This window comes from Sturnira hondurensis, unplaced genomic scaffold (assembly GCF_014824575.4).
Source record: "Sturnira hondurensis isolate 20B ecotype Veracruz unplaced genomic scaffold, ASM1482457v3 Scaffold0002597, whole genome shotgun sequence".
Classification (NCBI taxonomy): domain Eukaryota; kingdom Metazoa; phylum Chordata; class Mammalia; order Chiroptera; family Phyllostomidae; genus Sturnira; species Sturnira hondurensis.
Window position 1 is genome coordinate 2,629,478 of NW_028075228.1, and position 13,029 is coordinate 2,642,506.

Below are 13,029 nucleotides of genomic sequence, written 5' to 3' on the forward strand. Positions count from 1 at the left end.
AGGAAGAATATTACTTGTTTGGCTTTGGCTACTACAGACAGTATGCAGGATTGTATGTCTCAGACACTGATCCATTAAACTGAGCTTTGATGACAGTTTTTACTTGTGCCTTTATTCACCTTAGTTCATTAAAAATGTACTTGTTTTAAAGATCCTATAAATACAGAGTGACCACCCACTAATCTGGGATATAAGTCACCCCTCTTGCCTTTTTTTTTTTTGTAAAAAGCAGGATTTCTTATAGGAATCTTACTGATCACACAGTAGTTACAACAATGTCAGATATAATGACATATACAATCTAAACAAGACAGGCCGATTAAGAATGTACATAATGTAAAAATATACACATTAAAAGTTAGCCATGTAGACAGACGCATGCAGCAGTAGGAGGTGACCGGAGCTTGGGGGTTAAAGGCCCATATGCAGTAATATTGTCTAATCCCTTCATTACAGCAAATAAGTTCCACTAACTGATGCAGGTATTCCATATACATCTAAATATCAAGGGCAAATCATGACCTGCTACATGTAATCTAAAGTGGTATATGATCTTTTTGTGAATCTCCCATAAAAATAGTAAACAATGAGTCCATGCAGGTAGTAGAAGCATTCTAGTTGGATGTGGAAAATAAGTTTTAATTTTTGACATCATTATCTGTGAAGAGAATGTTATCTCCTTTTACTGCTTTCTTCACAATTGACATGCACTTACAGTGCGGGAATTTCGGCAGCTGTTTGACCTAACAGTGGTAACTGAAATATTCTTTAAAATGTGGTAGCTTTTTAATCACATTTAGTCACACACCTAACATAAAACATGGATCATCTGCAGCCTTAAGCCTAAATGTAGAGGAGGTGCATCTGAATTTTAAACGCCTTTAGTTTGAGGATTCTGTCGTTCCCAGCCCTGCCCTCAAGAATGAAACTGATACAATTGCTTGTTGAATCACCAAAGCAGGCACTAGTTTGAGCTTTTTGATCAGAGAATATCTGAAACAGAAAAAATGTCACCTTTTTTCTCTGGGACTTTTGAGAAACTAGACCAAAATAAATTATTCAAAGTTCCTACTGAGCAGTGATATTTTTCTGTGTGTGTTACCGCCTGGGGAACAAACCAAGTAAAAGCTTTCTAACACTCAAGAGCACTGACTTCGGGTGTACTCGCTAGGAATCAGGAGGAACCTTTAACAGCAGTTCACAGTTTTCTTACACACCCCTATTTGGCCTCCTCCTTGCCAACTATTCCGGCAGATGTGATTTTGGGGGGGGGGCTATGCTTGACAAGTTATGCTTAAAGATCCTCTTAGAGACCTCTCTAGTTGGGTACAAACCCTTCAATTAAAATGTTGGCAGGTTCTGTGCACCTGAAGAAAAGATTTATTGTCTCTGCTCAAAATGCAAGTTCCTGTTGTGGAAAGAACATTAAAATAACTGAAGGTCTATTTTACTGGTAACTCAGAACGCAAAGTATTTTATTTTTAAACTTCTAAATCTGAAAACAAGACAGCCTAGGTTAAATCATATAGTTTTCCAAAGATGAGTGCGCTCATTTGGAGCCAGGTTTTCTGCTTGAAGTACAAAAACAACTTTCTAAAACTCCCAGGCAGGAACACTACTGCTTTGATGATCTGTGTTAGATGAACTGATCAATCTCAGTTGGTAACATCCCTTTTTCTTCCTGTTGGTAAGGGTTTAAAACATTCTAGAGTGGATGCATTTTTCTAGTCTTACACCAACCATTTCATTCCAAATGTCTCCTGAGAGGCATACACCATATACAGGAAGCCATCTTCATCCTTCTCACTTTCATACACTTCTGAAATTGGTGTGGACACGCTCACCATGCTGTGCCCATTCACCAGCAGGAAGAAGGCTTGATTAGCGTTGAGCTGTAAGCGCCTTCTATGGAAAGAAAGTGTGAAAAAAATACATCAGTAAGTAGGGAGCATATGTAAAAAATATCACCCCAAATGATTTAAAAGCATAACATTTTCCAAATGCTGCTTCTGGCAAATTAAAGTGTATACCTTACTGATTATGATCACTCTAATATTCTCACAGAGCACAAAATATTTTCTATGATTATATTCATGACCAATATTAGTGATAATCCTTGACAAGTTATTTTTATTACCTTCTTGAGGCCAGTTTGAAACTAGTTTACTATCTGAAGAGCCATTAGTGTCTAAACTGTGAGAAAAACAGTTCAAAACATTTATAAACTAAGACCTGAGCGGGTACAATTTATTCCCATTGTACCAAGTCTACACTCTCTTTTATTCATGGTGCTATACAAAACTGGTAACTTTTCTGGTTAATGGACCACATCCACACTAGCTGTCACGAAAGGATCAGAAGGGACATGAGATTAAGCAGGTAAGAAATATTAAAAAACGGAGAAATGAAGCATCCTATAGTCTTATTAAGCTTGCATAATTTTAATCATAACTAAAGATCTGTAAATGGGATAAACAATGAGAAGTTACTGAAAGAAATAAAAAATAAAGAGAAGATTAAATACCTAATTATCTTGATGAGTTCACTCATGTTGACATGATCAGGTACAAGAAACTTGGTTTTATCCAGGACAGGAAGCTGCTTCTCACCCTTGTATCGTTCTATTATCACCTAGAAATGAAGCCAGAAAGGTGATTTTAAAATAGCCATCAACAGAGAAAAATAAACTATTTCCTATACTGTAACTGGCACATGCCAAAGTGGGGTTTAAAATAGCCTGTTGGTTAGTTTCCTCATAGCTCTCCTGTGAAGAGGGATCATTTATTAGCTTAGACTCTCCTATAAAATGGTCCATGAGAGACAGAGTAGCTGCCTCCGGGGACATGAGCAAGGTGGCTGCAGGGTGGAGGAAGAAACTGCTGTGTATTCTTTTGTTATTTGGAACTGTGTTGCAGCTGATCAAGGCCTGATAGGTTCATGGTATTCAGGCAAACACAAGAATATTCACAGAAGGCCCTGGCTGGCGTAGCTCAGTGGATTGAGCACGGGCCTGCGAACCACACGATCACGGTTCGATTCCCAGTCAGGGCACATGCCTGGGTTGCAGGCCAGTTCCCTGCAGGGGACTCACAAGAGGCAACCATACATTGATACTTCTCTCCTTCCCTTCCCCTCTAAAGATAATTAAAAAAAAAAAATCACAGAGCCATTGGGCTGTCTGACATGCCTTTATTCACCAGTGGGCCAGCCACGCACGCTGCAAGCCACATGTCCCCCTGCGTGTCTCTGTGTGGCACATGTTTTAGCCCTTGCTCCCCAGTGTGGCACAGGGAGACCCTAGCCCCCTTTTAATACTAGAACAAAGCTGCTTTTAAGACAGAAAATTATATAACAGCATAATTCTGTGTATGAGAGCCCACTTCATGTTCTGGGAACAGTTTATCGGACCCAGTCTCAAGCCTATGAGAACACCACTGATCAGGCCCCCCAGGGCTATGGGAACACTGCTTCCCTCAGCTCCCCAGACACCTGGGTGAGGAAGCCAGACTGCCTCCACTTACCCTCCAGGAACCACGAAAATATACTACCTAGTCAGAAAAAAGACCCTAAGTTTTAGAAGAACAGAGAGGCTGGGTAGCAGCTTCAAGTGTAAAGATCTGAATCTATCTATATCAATTGTAAAACCACCATTTCCTGTGACATGGAAAGGAACCTTAATAAAATTGTAAATCTTAATTACAGCAATAAACTCAGTTTTTTTAAATACTAGAGACATATTTCTCTATTTGACATGAAAATAATCCTGAATCAATATTGGCAAGTAGAGATCATGATTAGCTGGTTCCAGGGACAAATTTGTTACCTGAGGATTTCTTTCATTTTGGTAAAATATTCTTGCTATTCCATTAATGAGTATTAAAGTCAAGAATTTTGAGCTATGCAAGAAACAAAAATAGTTTCACATTATGAACTGAAATAAATCCATTAGCTCCTTGCCATACTTCCTTTCTACAGAAAAAAAAAAAAAAGAAATAGTTTTTTTTCCAGTTCTAAGCCATATAAAAGCTCTGACCACATGCTGGCGACTGCCTGTGAGACTCATTATCATCTCTTTACCAAGTACCACAGACATCCTTCTTCATGTACAGCAACTCTGACCTGTAACAGCATTGAGAAGTTGAGAGATACCAATAGAAAACCTTCACGTTTCTTTGGAAAAGGGAAAATGCTTATCTGTACTTTACTCTATGGGACCTACATGAGGTTCTGTGTCAGGGCCAGGTCAAGCTGTCATCACCTCCCTTGCCAAAATGAAGAGCTTATCCAGTACAGCTGTGTATTCAGAACATAACATCCACAGAGTATCAGTAGGCAGACTACCTGCCTGGGGTTAAACAGTAGCAGAAATCAGAGACAATACAGAAATCTGAGATTCCTGGCCCAGGAAGAAGCAGAAATAGAGAATGGGAAGAAAAAATTCAAGACCTTAGAATCCTTCCATTAAAGGAACACACCGCAGCCTAGGAAAAATGCTGGATAAGATGACCTCGGGTACCCGCTGCTCTCAGTTGTGAGTCTGGGCTGTTGGGGAGAAGCTACTGTAGCTGCTCCTACTCACCTCGTGCCGATCTCCATGAAAATACAACCATCTATAAAGGCTTGGTTTAGTTTTCAATCTCTAAAAAAAATTTTTCCCTTTAATTCTTCTAATTTGGGAAAGCAGATGTATAACCCACCCATAGAATAAAGTATCTGACTAGATCTGAAAAGTGCCTCCTTGATACTTCATTTAGATGGTGGGGCTATGGACAGGAACACAGAAGAAAAAGCCACCACTGGGGAATGGAGAATAGAGGGCCGGGGAACTGCCTATGTCTTGTCTGTCCCCCTGTCCGTTGTTTGTCTGTGCACCCATCACCTTCTCAACATGTGAGTGGCTATGAGTCTGCTTCTCAAACTTGTTCAGCATGTCATAAGCACATGCATGGAAGGACAAATATGTGATTTCTGCAAAAATAAGTAAATAAGTAAATAAATAAAAATAATCCCTGAAACTACCAGCAGAAGGTATGGTTTTTAATGTACACATAAATTCACATTTCAGAAGGAGTCTGTGGAACAAGTCCCGGCAGCCTGTGGGGCTGGCCGTTCGTTTCTGGGGGAGTGCCTTTTCTGGTTGAAGGACAACATCTATGTGTGCGACACCTGCTGTAGCAAACAGATACAGTGGGTGCTCCAAAGTAAAGGCAAACCTTAAAATTAAGGAAATTCCCCAGAAGGCTCACCTCTAAGCCATATGTTGACCCCCAAGGCCAAGGACATACTGGGACATTTCCAACCAGTCCAAGCAAAACAGAACGTGTCTTACTAGGGAATCCTACAGGTGGGAAAATGCCGAGCAGCCCCATCTTATTCTCTTGTCCGTGTACCTTACAGCCCCAACCCCATGGATCTCTCATCTTCTTTCCCCTACTTCAGTACGAGATCACCAGTCTCAAAGCCAAACACGGAAACTTCTGCAGTGTTTAGCAGTGCAGCTTCTTTGTAAGTGGTCTGTAAAAGTTGCAGGAGTTAATAACCACGTACCCAGAAACTTGCAACTCTTTCCAACAACCATATGCTATGGGGTTTTTCTTCCCATTTTACAGATGAGGATATGGCAGGTCCTCTCAGAATTTTACTAACTAGTCCAAGATCACTTAGCAACCTTGACCCTAGGGGGCCTGAAACCAAAAGTTCCTTTTGACAAATTCTCTCTAGACCAGTTAGTGTCTTAGCAGAAGCTTATTTAAGGTCCACCACGAAAGGACTCAGGGAGAGAACACGGCTGCCTAGGCACGACAATGAGCATCTGAGGCCCCTACACGTGACAGGAGTGACCAGTATCTTTCCTCCGTCTCCTGCAAAGAAGCCAAATATAAGAAGAGACTTCTCCAGGGCATCAGAAGTCAGGCAGCTTAGAATACAGTCACACTTAAATCCCGAGAGCTGCTAATCTGCCCGCAGCAGTCGTCCTTGCTTTCTGTAGAAGAAAGTGGATATATCCTTCCATTGATAAAATACTAACAGTTCTAGCCCATCTTGTCCTGTCCCCCCAAAATACATTTGATGTGTGAAGTGTGTAACATTAAGACGGCAGACTTAGGAGGAAACAGAATATGATTATATTAAAAACTAGGTTAAGAGATTTCAGAAGTAGGATTCCTATCAGGCAGTTGCTGCAGCAGCACCGCATTAAAGCCACACTTCAGCAGGGCTCTCTGCTTTACACGTCGTTAACCAATGAGACACACATAACACAGGTACCTGACACTACCTACCGGGATTTTGGTTGGATGCTGCTCTCGGATAAGTCGTACGTCTTCTACTCTTTGTTCTGCAATGAAGAGACACAGGTGTTATTGGGGCCCAAATGCAGCTTCTTGCCTGCACTTCTTCTGGTGACTTTCATATCTGAATTCATCTCACCTTAGCTGTGGCAGAGCAAAGCAGTCAGTAGACACATCTTTCCTAGAACTGAGAGAAACCAAGCACTAACACTTCGTATCTGGCAAAGCTTAGTATGTAAGGCCAAAGGCAATTATATGAAAACTAATATGCAATTACATGGCTCTATCAGCTGGTATGACATAAGACCAGGGGAAAAAGAATGCCCTATTTAAGTTTTAAATGGTTTCGTACAGTGCCCAAAATAAAGGTTTAAAGCATAAAGCCTACTGTTGAATACTTTGAGAATTCTCTGTATTCTGCCCCTTAATATAATCACTTATTAACATTTTCAAATAAATGTACTAAGCTCTCTGGGGAATACAGGAAAAAAAAAACCCCAAACAAGCTAAGTCCAGTTCCCAATAAGGTGTAATTTGAGATATGTCATATATAAAGCGATACATGAACATATATATGATTAAGATGGCACTAATTAAAACTGAAAGCCCTGGCTGGGTTGCTCACTTGGTTAGAGCATGGTCCTGATACCCCGAGATAGGGAGTTTGATCCCTGGCCAGGGCACATACAAGGATCAATTAATGGATACATAAATAAGTGGAACAACACATTGATCTTTCTCTCCAGAATCAATATATATTTTTTTAAAACCTTCTAAAAATCACCTTGATTTACCATGGTAGAACTCATTCTCATGATATTTGCAAATAAATGATCAATGTCATGAACTTCCCGAGAAAGTGCTTACGCTGGCGGCTCCAAAAACGGCACCAAGAACTTATTCTAATTCTGTTGCCAATTTGGTGTGGATTCAAAAAAACATTTTAGTAGTCTTCACAGAAACTACTGAAGTAATTCCCATATTCAAATACAAACATATAAGTTCTATTTCTATTCTCCCATCCAACATTTCTAAACCAGCTGCTAAGATAAATTATTAAATATATGCTATAGACAAAGAAGACTGCAAGCTCATGGGTTCCTACCAGTTAATTCTTCTTTTTTTAACCCTTACCCGAGAACATTTTTTCATTGCTTTTTAGAAAGAGAGGAAGGGAAAGGGGAAGAGAAAAAAAAAACAAAACCCACAGACTGATTGCCTCTTATAGGCTCCCCAGCTGGGGATAGAACCCACAACCTAGGTACATGCCCTGACTGGGAATCGAACCTGCAACCTTTTGGCGTATGGGACAACACTCCTACCAATTGGGCCCAGTGCACATTTTTATTCAATACATGAGAATAAACAAATTTAGCTATTGTTAATAATAAACTTAACCTAGTAGTTTTCATCTGTTATATTGTTATTTATAACAAGAAATGTATACTTGGTCCTGGCACAGAGCTCCCAAATCCCTTAGAATTCCCTAAGTGATAACAAAAGGTCCTTCCTTATTCATAGCAAGTCCCTTTCAACCACATCTGAGTTTATTTTAATGTGGTAACTTTGGGAAAGCCTTAAGGGTTGGGGCTAGTTGCCAGGGGCACTAACAGTGATTAGAGGGCTGAAGCTTTCAGACTCACTCCCTGACCACCTGGGAGGAGAAAGGAGCGGGAAGAGGCTAAATTACAATGGCCAAGACTTAAATCAGCTGTGCCTATATAATGAAGCTCCATAAACATCCAAAAAGATGGGTTTGGACAGCTTTTGGGTGGCACACACCTATTCACCCCAGAGAATCTCCTGGACCTCATTCTGTGTATGTCTTCATAAGCTTGTTCATTCAAATCCTTTAATATCCCTTGTCATAATTTGGTAACCTAATAAGCAAAAGGTTTCCCTGAGTTCTCCGGCCATTCTGGCGATTTAACAAAAAGTGAGGGGGTTGTGGGAACCTCTGATTTGTAGCCAGTTGGTCAGGAGCACAGGTTAAAACCTGCACTTGCAATTAACGGTTGTACCGTTAGTGGGGGAGGAGCAGTCTTGTGGGACTGAGCCCTCAATTTGCTGGATCTGAGGCCCACACTGGGTAAATTGTGTCAAATTGAGTGAAATTGTAGAACACCCAGCTGAACTGCTTGATGTGTAAAAAACCCATGTGTGTTGTCAGCAGTGTGTAGGAGGGTACTCAGAGTAGAGGAAGCATAGAGGAGGAGGAGCATTTCCTCTGCATCATCCTTTGAATCCTGTTTCTGAGGGTGTGGATGCTTCTTCATTGCTTTAAGACCTGTCCCCATGACTCTCCTAGCCTAGAAAAGGTGCTCGACTATCCAGACTTAGCTGTCAGCCCTCTTTACAATAAAAAGCTCCATTTTGTCAGGGTAGATTCTTTCAGAGGCTCAGGGAAATCAGAATTTATTTAATTTACTCCAGCAAATGGATGGCAATTCTTTAATACACCCTGAAGAATGTGCCATATTTAAGTTTATCCTAATAAACTTTAACTAAAAGGTAAGCAGAAACATTTAGGTACAAGAAGAAGATTTTTTTTTACATAAGGAAACGGGTTTATTTTGGTTAATGAAGAAGGAAAAAACAAAATAGACTCTAAATGTGAAACTTCAAATAAACTATAGCATCAAGTCTTTTTTATCTTGATTTATCCCTAAAATATGGCCCTAAAAAGAAGCCAAAAATGATTGTTTTTATTAAAGACAAGAGATGTCTTAAGCTGAAAAGAGTAACATAGGAATGTCTTCAGTGTCTTGGCCCAGTGATGTTGAAGCAATTAAATATGGTACATGCCAATCAATACCTTACTCTTTTTGATTAATTATCTTCAGCAACCACGGGTACATTGGACAGGAGCATGCCAACAACACACGTCAAAGACACATAAAAAGAGCAATTCATTTACTCAATTATTTTCTTAGTGCTTTAAAGATCTGCTTATCATTTGTCTTCCTCAACAAACTGCCCCTGGCAGTCGAGGACCCAGCTCTAGTCATGTCTGTATTCCCTCATGGCCCAGGCTTATACATAGAAGATGGTTAATAAACACATGCAAAATGAAAATACTGCTCCAAATGCACATTAAGATATGCCTCCTCAGATTCCTTTTCCTCCTATCTCTGAGAACCCTTATAAGCCTTACAGAAAGATAAGAATAGGAATCTAAGGTATGTTATTTTACCAACACATTTGTCCATGAAGTTGCTTTGAGATTCCCCAGAGCAATTAAAGTAAAACTTCACATATGCATTTTCCAGGATTTATGTCACTGAGTGAAAGAGAAGCATAATAAATATTTCCCCAATATGTCTATAAATCGTAAACGTAACATCCAACCCATCAATGAGTGCCACAGTTTGCTAAGTTCACGGAGCGCTGCTATCTAGCTTTTGGCATAAGTCTCACTCTCCAGTCTACCTATTAGAACTGTTTATTCTAGACCAACACATAAGCTTCCCCTGAGATGTTCAAGCCCTTTCCTATCAGTGGAGGAGCTTAAGATCTAAGTTTACCATCGAATCTCAGCAGAACAGTGTCTGGGAAACAGTTCTGATTTTGAAGAAACTGGCCAGCCCCAGAAGAAAATGGAGTGAAACTATTATAACATTTGAGAAGACCAAATCCAAAATTGTTCGCTCAAATAAACTTTTAAAAAGATTGTATTTATTTCCAGAGAGTGAAGGGAGGGAGAAAGAGGTGGAGAGAAACACTGATGTGCCAGAGATACATCAGTTGGTTGCCTCTCATACCCCTCCAACCAGGGACCTGATCCTCGAGCCAGACATGTGCCCTGACTGGGAACCAAACTGGTGACCTTTTGGTTCACAGGCCAGCACTCGATCCACTGAGCCACACCAGCCAGAGCACTCAAATACCACCTTTTAAGTTCATTATATTTCTCAAATCATCTGCAAGGATACACTACGCATCTTGACTGAGAGTGTGGATCCACTTCATGTATTGGAAATGATGGCTCCCTATAGAGGATAGAAGAATTCATCTCAGAAGGTCAGAAGTGCAAGTCCAGACTCTGCCACTAGGTGGTCCGCGATCTTCACCTCTCTGGGCCCCACCCAGTTTCTTCAGCTACAAAGGAAGGGGTTATTTGGGAGGGGCGCTAAGATCCATTTCAACCCTTTCAATGACCGTCTATCAAAAGAACTATATTCAACTTTAAATGTATGTAAACTCACTCACTTGGAAAGAAAGAAATGCTTAAGCTAACTGGGATTGGTCTTAGATTCTACAAAGAGGTTCTCCCCAAAGTGGAGAGAACTGGTTCCCCTTAGTATGCTACAAATTTCTGAAAACTATCAATTGCCAGCGCTGTTAACGATAATCAGGAGCAAGGGAAGGCAGAAATCATGAAAAGGTATCTGATACTTTTCTGCAACATTACTACTAAAGATATCTTAAATGGTGGGGAGGAATGACAAGCTTAGGGGAAAGCCCATATACAATAAATGGAGTGGACAAGAGTAGGTCTACAGTTGCTCATGTGAAAATGCATGTGGGTTATGAGTATTACGGTAATTTTGTTAGCTCAAAAGGCTGTCACAATGGCACAGTAAGACAGCACTACTGGGGGACAAATGGGACATTGCTGCTTGTTTACTCCCAGAGCCATAGATTCCTGGTGAAATCCTCCTAAGTTATCAGAAAGCACCTTTTCGGCGTACCGTAAAGATACCTTCAGCAAAGGAAAGGATCGCGGTAGTCATTGCAGTCATGAGAAACGGACATCTCTGCCACACAAACGTGCCCAGTTAACACTCGAATGCAGGACTAGCAAGGACGGAAGCCGCTACAGCCGATCTGCTTCGAATGCCGCTCTCAGGGTTGCACAAAAGCTAAACAGTATGAGGAGTTCACCAGGGCCACCGAGGAGAAAATGCCTAACAAAAAAGGCACATCCAAGTCTTGCTGACCAACTGCCTCAAGACGTTGATTGAGGACATGCTGGGCAGGCCGACGCGAATTTCGCTTACTGAAACTCCCCAACTCCCCAGGCACGAGAAATCAAATACTTATCGATAATGAGATCTGGAAAACCACATCCACGCTCAGATGAACGCGCACCTCTTCCTAGAGGCCCGAATCTGCACAAGGGTGCCACTGCTTGAGATGGCGCACGAGCGTCGCACGGAAACCCGCCGAGCGGCGGGAGGGACCGGGACCCCTGCTCCCCGGTGCTCCCCAAGCCGCTGCAAACAAGTCCCACACAGACATCCACGGAGGCCGCCCGTCACTGCAGAACTTTCTTGCTTAAAAGGAGCACTGATCCCTCCTTTCTTGTCATTTCTGTGGAGGAGCCAATATCGCGATGCTACTTTCACGGTCCACCAAGTGCCGGCGAGCCCACCCGGGGTTTGCCGTCCAAAGCGGAGGAGACCTGCCCTGAGGCACCCGCCGCGGAAGAGTAAGAACGTCCTCGCCGGCCTGGAGAAGAGGCGACCCCGCCCGCCGCGGCTCTCCTGCCACCAACCGGCACGAGACGTCCCGGCACGTCCTCTGCGCAGGGCCCGCGCCGGGACGCAGAGACGGCAGATTCGGGGCTCACCCGGGTTCACGCCTCGGGGTCACGGCGCTGACTTGCTTACGGCCCTCAGGCGGTGAGGACAGCGCACCTGGAGGTGACTCACGTGCATCCCGGAGCCACCAGCCACTTCGGAGGACCTGGCACCGCCGGCGTCCCGGACGGCTTCCCCAGGAGTCCGACATTTCTTACAAGGACTTGCGCTTCTGGGACGGACAGTCACCCCCGCCCCTTACCGGGAGCACGGATCGGGGGCGCTGGGCGACCCCCACCTTTGCGCAAGCGCGCCCGCGGGCCCAGGTGTGAACGCCCCGCCCCCCACCCCCCGCAGGCCCTCCCCGAAAACCCTCCGCCCGCCGGGCCCCTCGGCCTTTCGCCACCCAGACCGCAGCCCCGCGGCCCCTCGCCCCCGGCACCTCGGCCTGCGGTGCCTGGCCCTCCGTCAGCCCCCGGGCCGGCCCGCCGTCTCGGCTCCTCAGCCCTTTCGGGCGCCCGGCCCTGCCGGGGCCGGCCCGCCGTCTGGGCCGTTCAGGTCTCCCGGGCCCTCCGTCAGCCCGCGGCCTTCAGCGCCGCTCCTCGCCCTCCCTGGCCCCGCCAACCCCCGGCCGTCTCGGGCCCGGCCCGCCGTGTCGGCCCCTCAGCCCGCTCCGGCCCCCGTCAACCCCGGGCCCGCCGCGTCTGCCCCGCGGTCCTTCCGGGCCCGGCCGCGGCACCCACCGAAGGTGCGACGCTGCTTGAAGGTCTTCTCCGACGGCATGGCGCGGGAGGCTCAGAAGGGACGGCGAAGCAGACGGTCCCGGCAGCTTCAGGTGGCGGCGGATGCGACAGTGGCGACAGCGGCGACAGCGACTTCTCTTGTGTCTCCTCAGCCCGCAGCCGCGTCAGGTGACTAGCGCACCGCCCCTGCAGGCTGGGCGGAGGGCGGACTCTGCAGCCGCCATGTCGTGCGTGGCGGAAGCGGGGCCGCGCGCGTGGCGATTGTCTGTGTCGGCAGCGCCGGGTGGGGACGTGTCCTCGTGGCCCGCGGGAGGGAGCGCGGAACGCGGCCCCGCAGCCCGCCTGGCCCCTCGCCCCACGGAGGGGCGGGGTGCGACCCCCGGGGTCCCTGCCGCGCCGCGCTGTCCTTCGTGGCCCGCTGCTCTGGTCCGTGCACCTATGTTTCCAGCGCCCGGTGCTGGTGACTCTCAACGA

General features: G+C 44.8%; 1 protein-coding gene across 1 annotated transcript; it reads right to left on the reverse strand.

Moving 5' to 3' along the window:
• Positions 1–103: 103 nt before the first annotated feature.
• On the reverse strand, positions 104–12,723 carry MAP1LC3B (microtubule associated protein 1 light chain 3 beta). The gene is made up of 4 exons (XM_037040225.1): positions 12,556–12,723; positions 6,282–6,337; positions 2,525–2,631; positions 104–1,905 (listed from the first exon to the last, which is right to left on the reverse strand). The coding sequence occupies exons 1-4, from the start codon at positions 12,593–12,595 to the stop codon at positions 1,731–1,733; spliced, it is 378 nt and encodes a 125-aa protein (XP_036896120.1). The 5' UTR covers positions 12,596–12,723; the 3' UTR covers positions 104–1,730.
• Positions 12,724–13,029: the final 306 nt, after the last annotated feature.

Bases quoted from the DNA above. Each gene is read 5' to 3' on its own strand.
- MAP1LC3B (XM_037040225.1), bottom strand. From the start codon at position 12,595: ATGCCGTCGGAGAAGACCTTCAAGCAGCGTCGCACCTTCG. The intron at 6,338-12,555 runs GTGGGTGCCGCG...TCTTCATTGCAG, and splicing joins CAAGCAGCGTCGCACCTTCG to AACAAAGAGTAGAAGACGTA. The intron at 2,632-6,281 runs GTAGGTAGTGTC...CTTCATTTCTAG, and splicing joins AGCATCCAACCAAAATCCCG to GTGATAATAGAACGATACAA.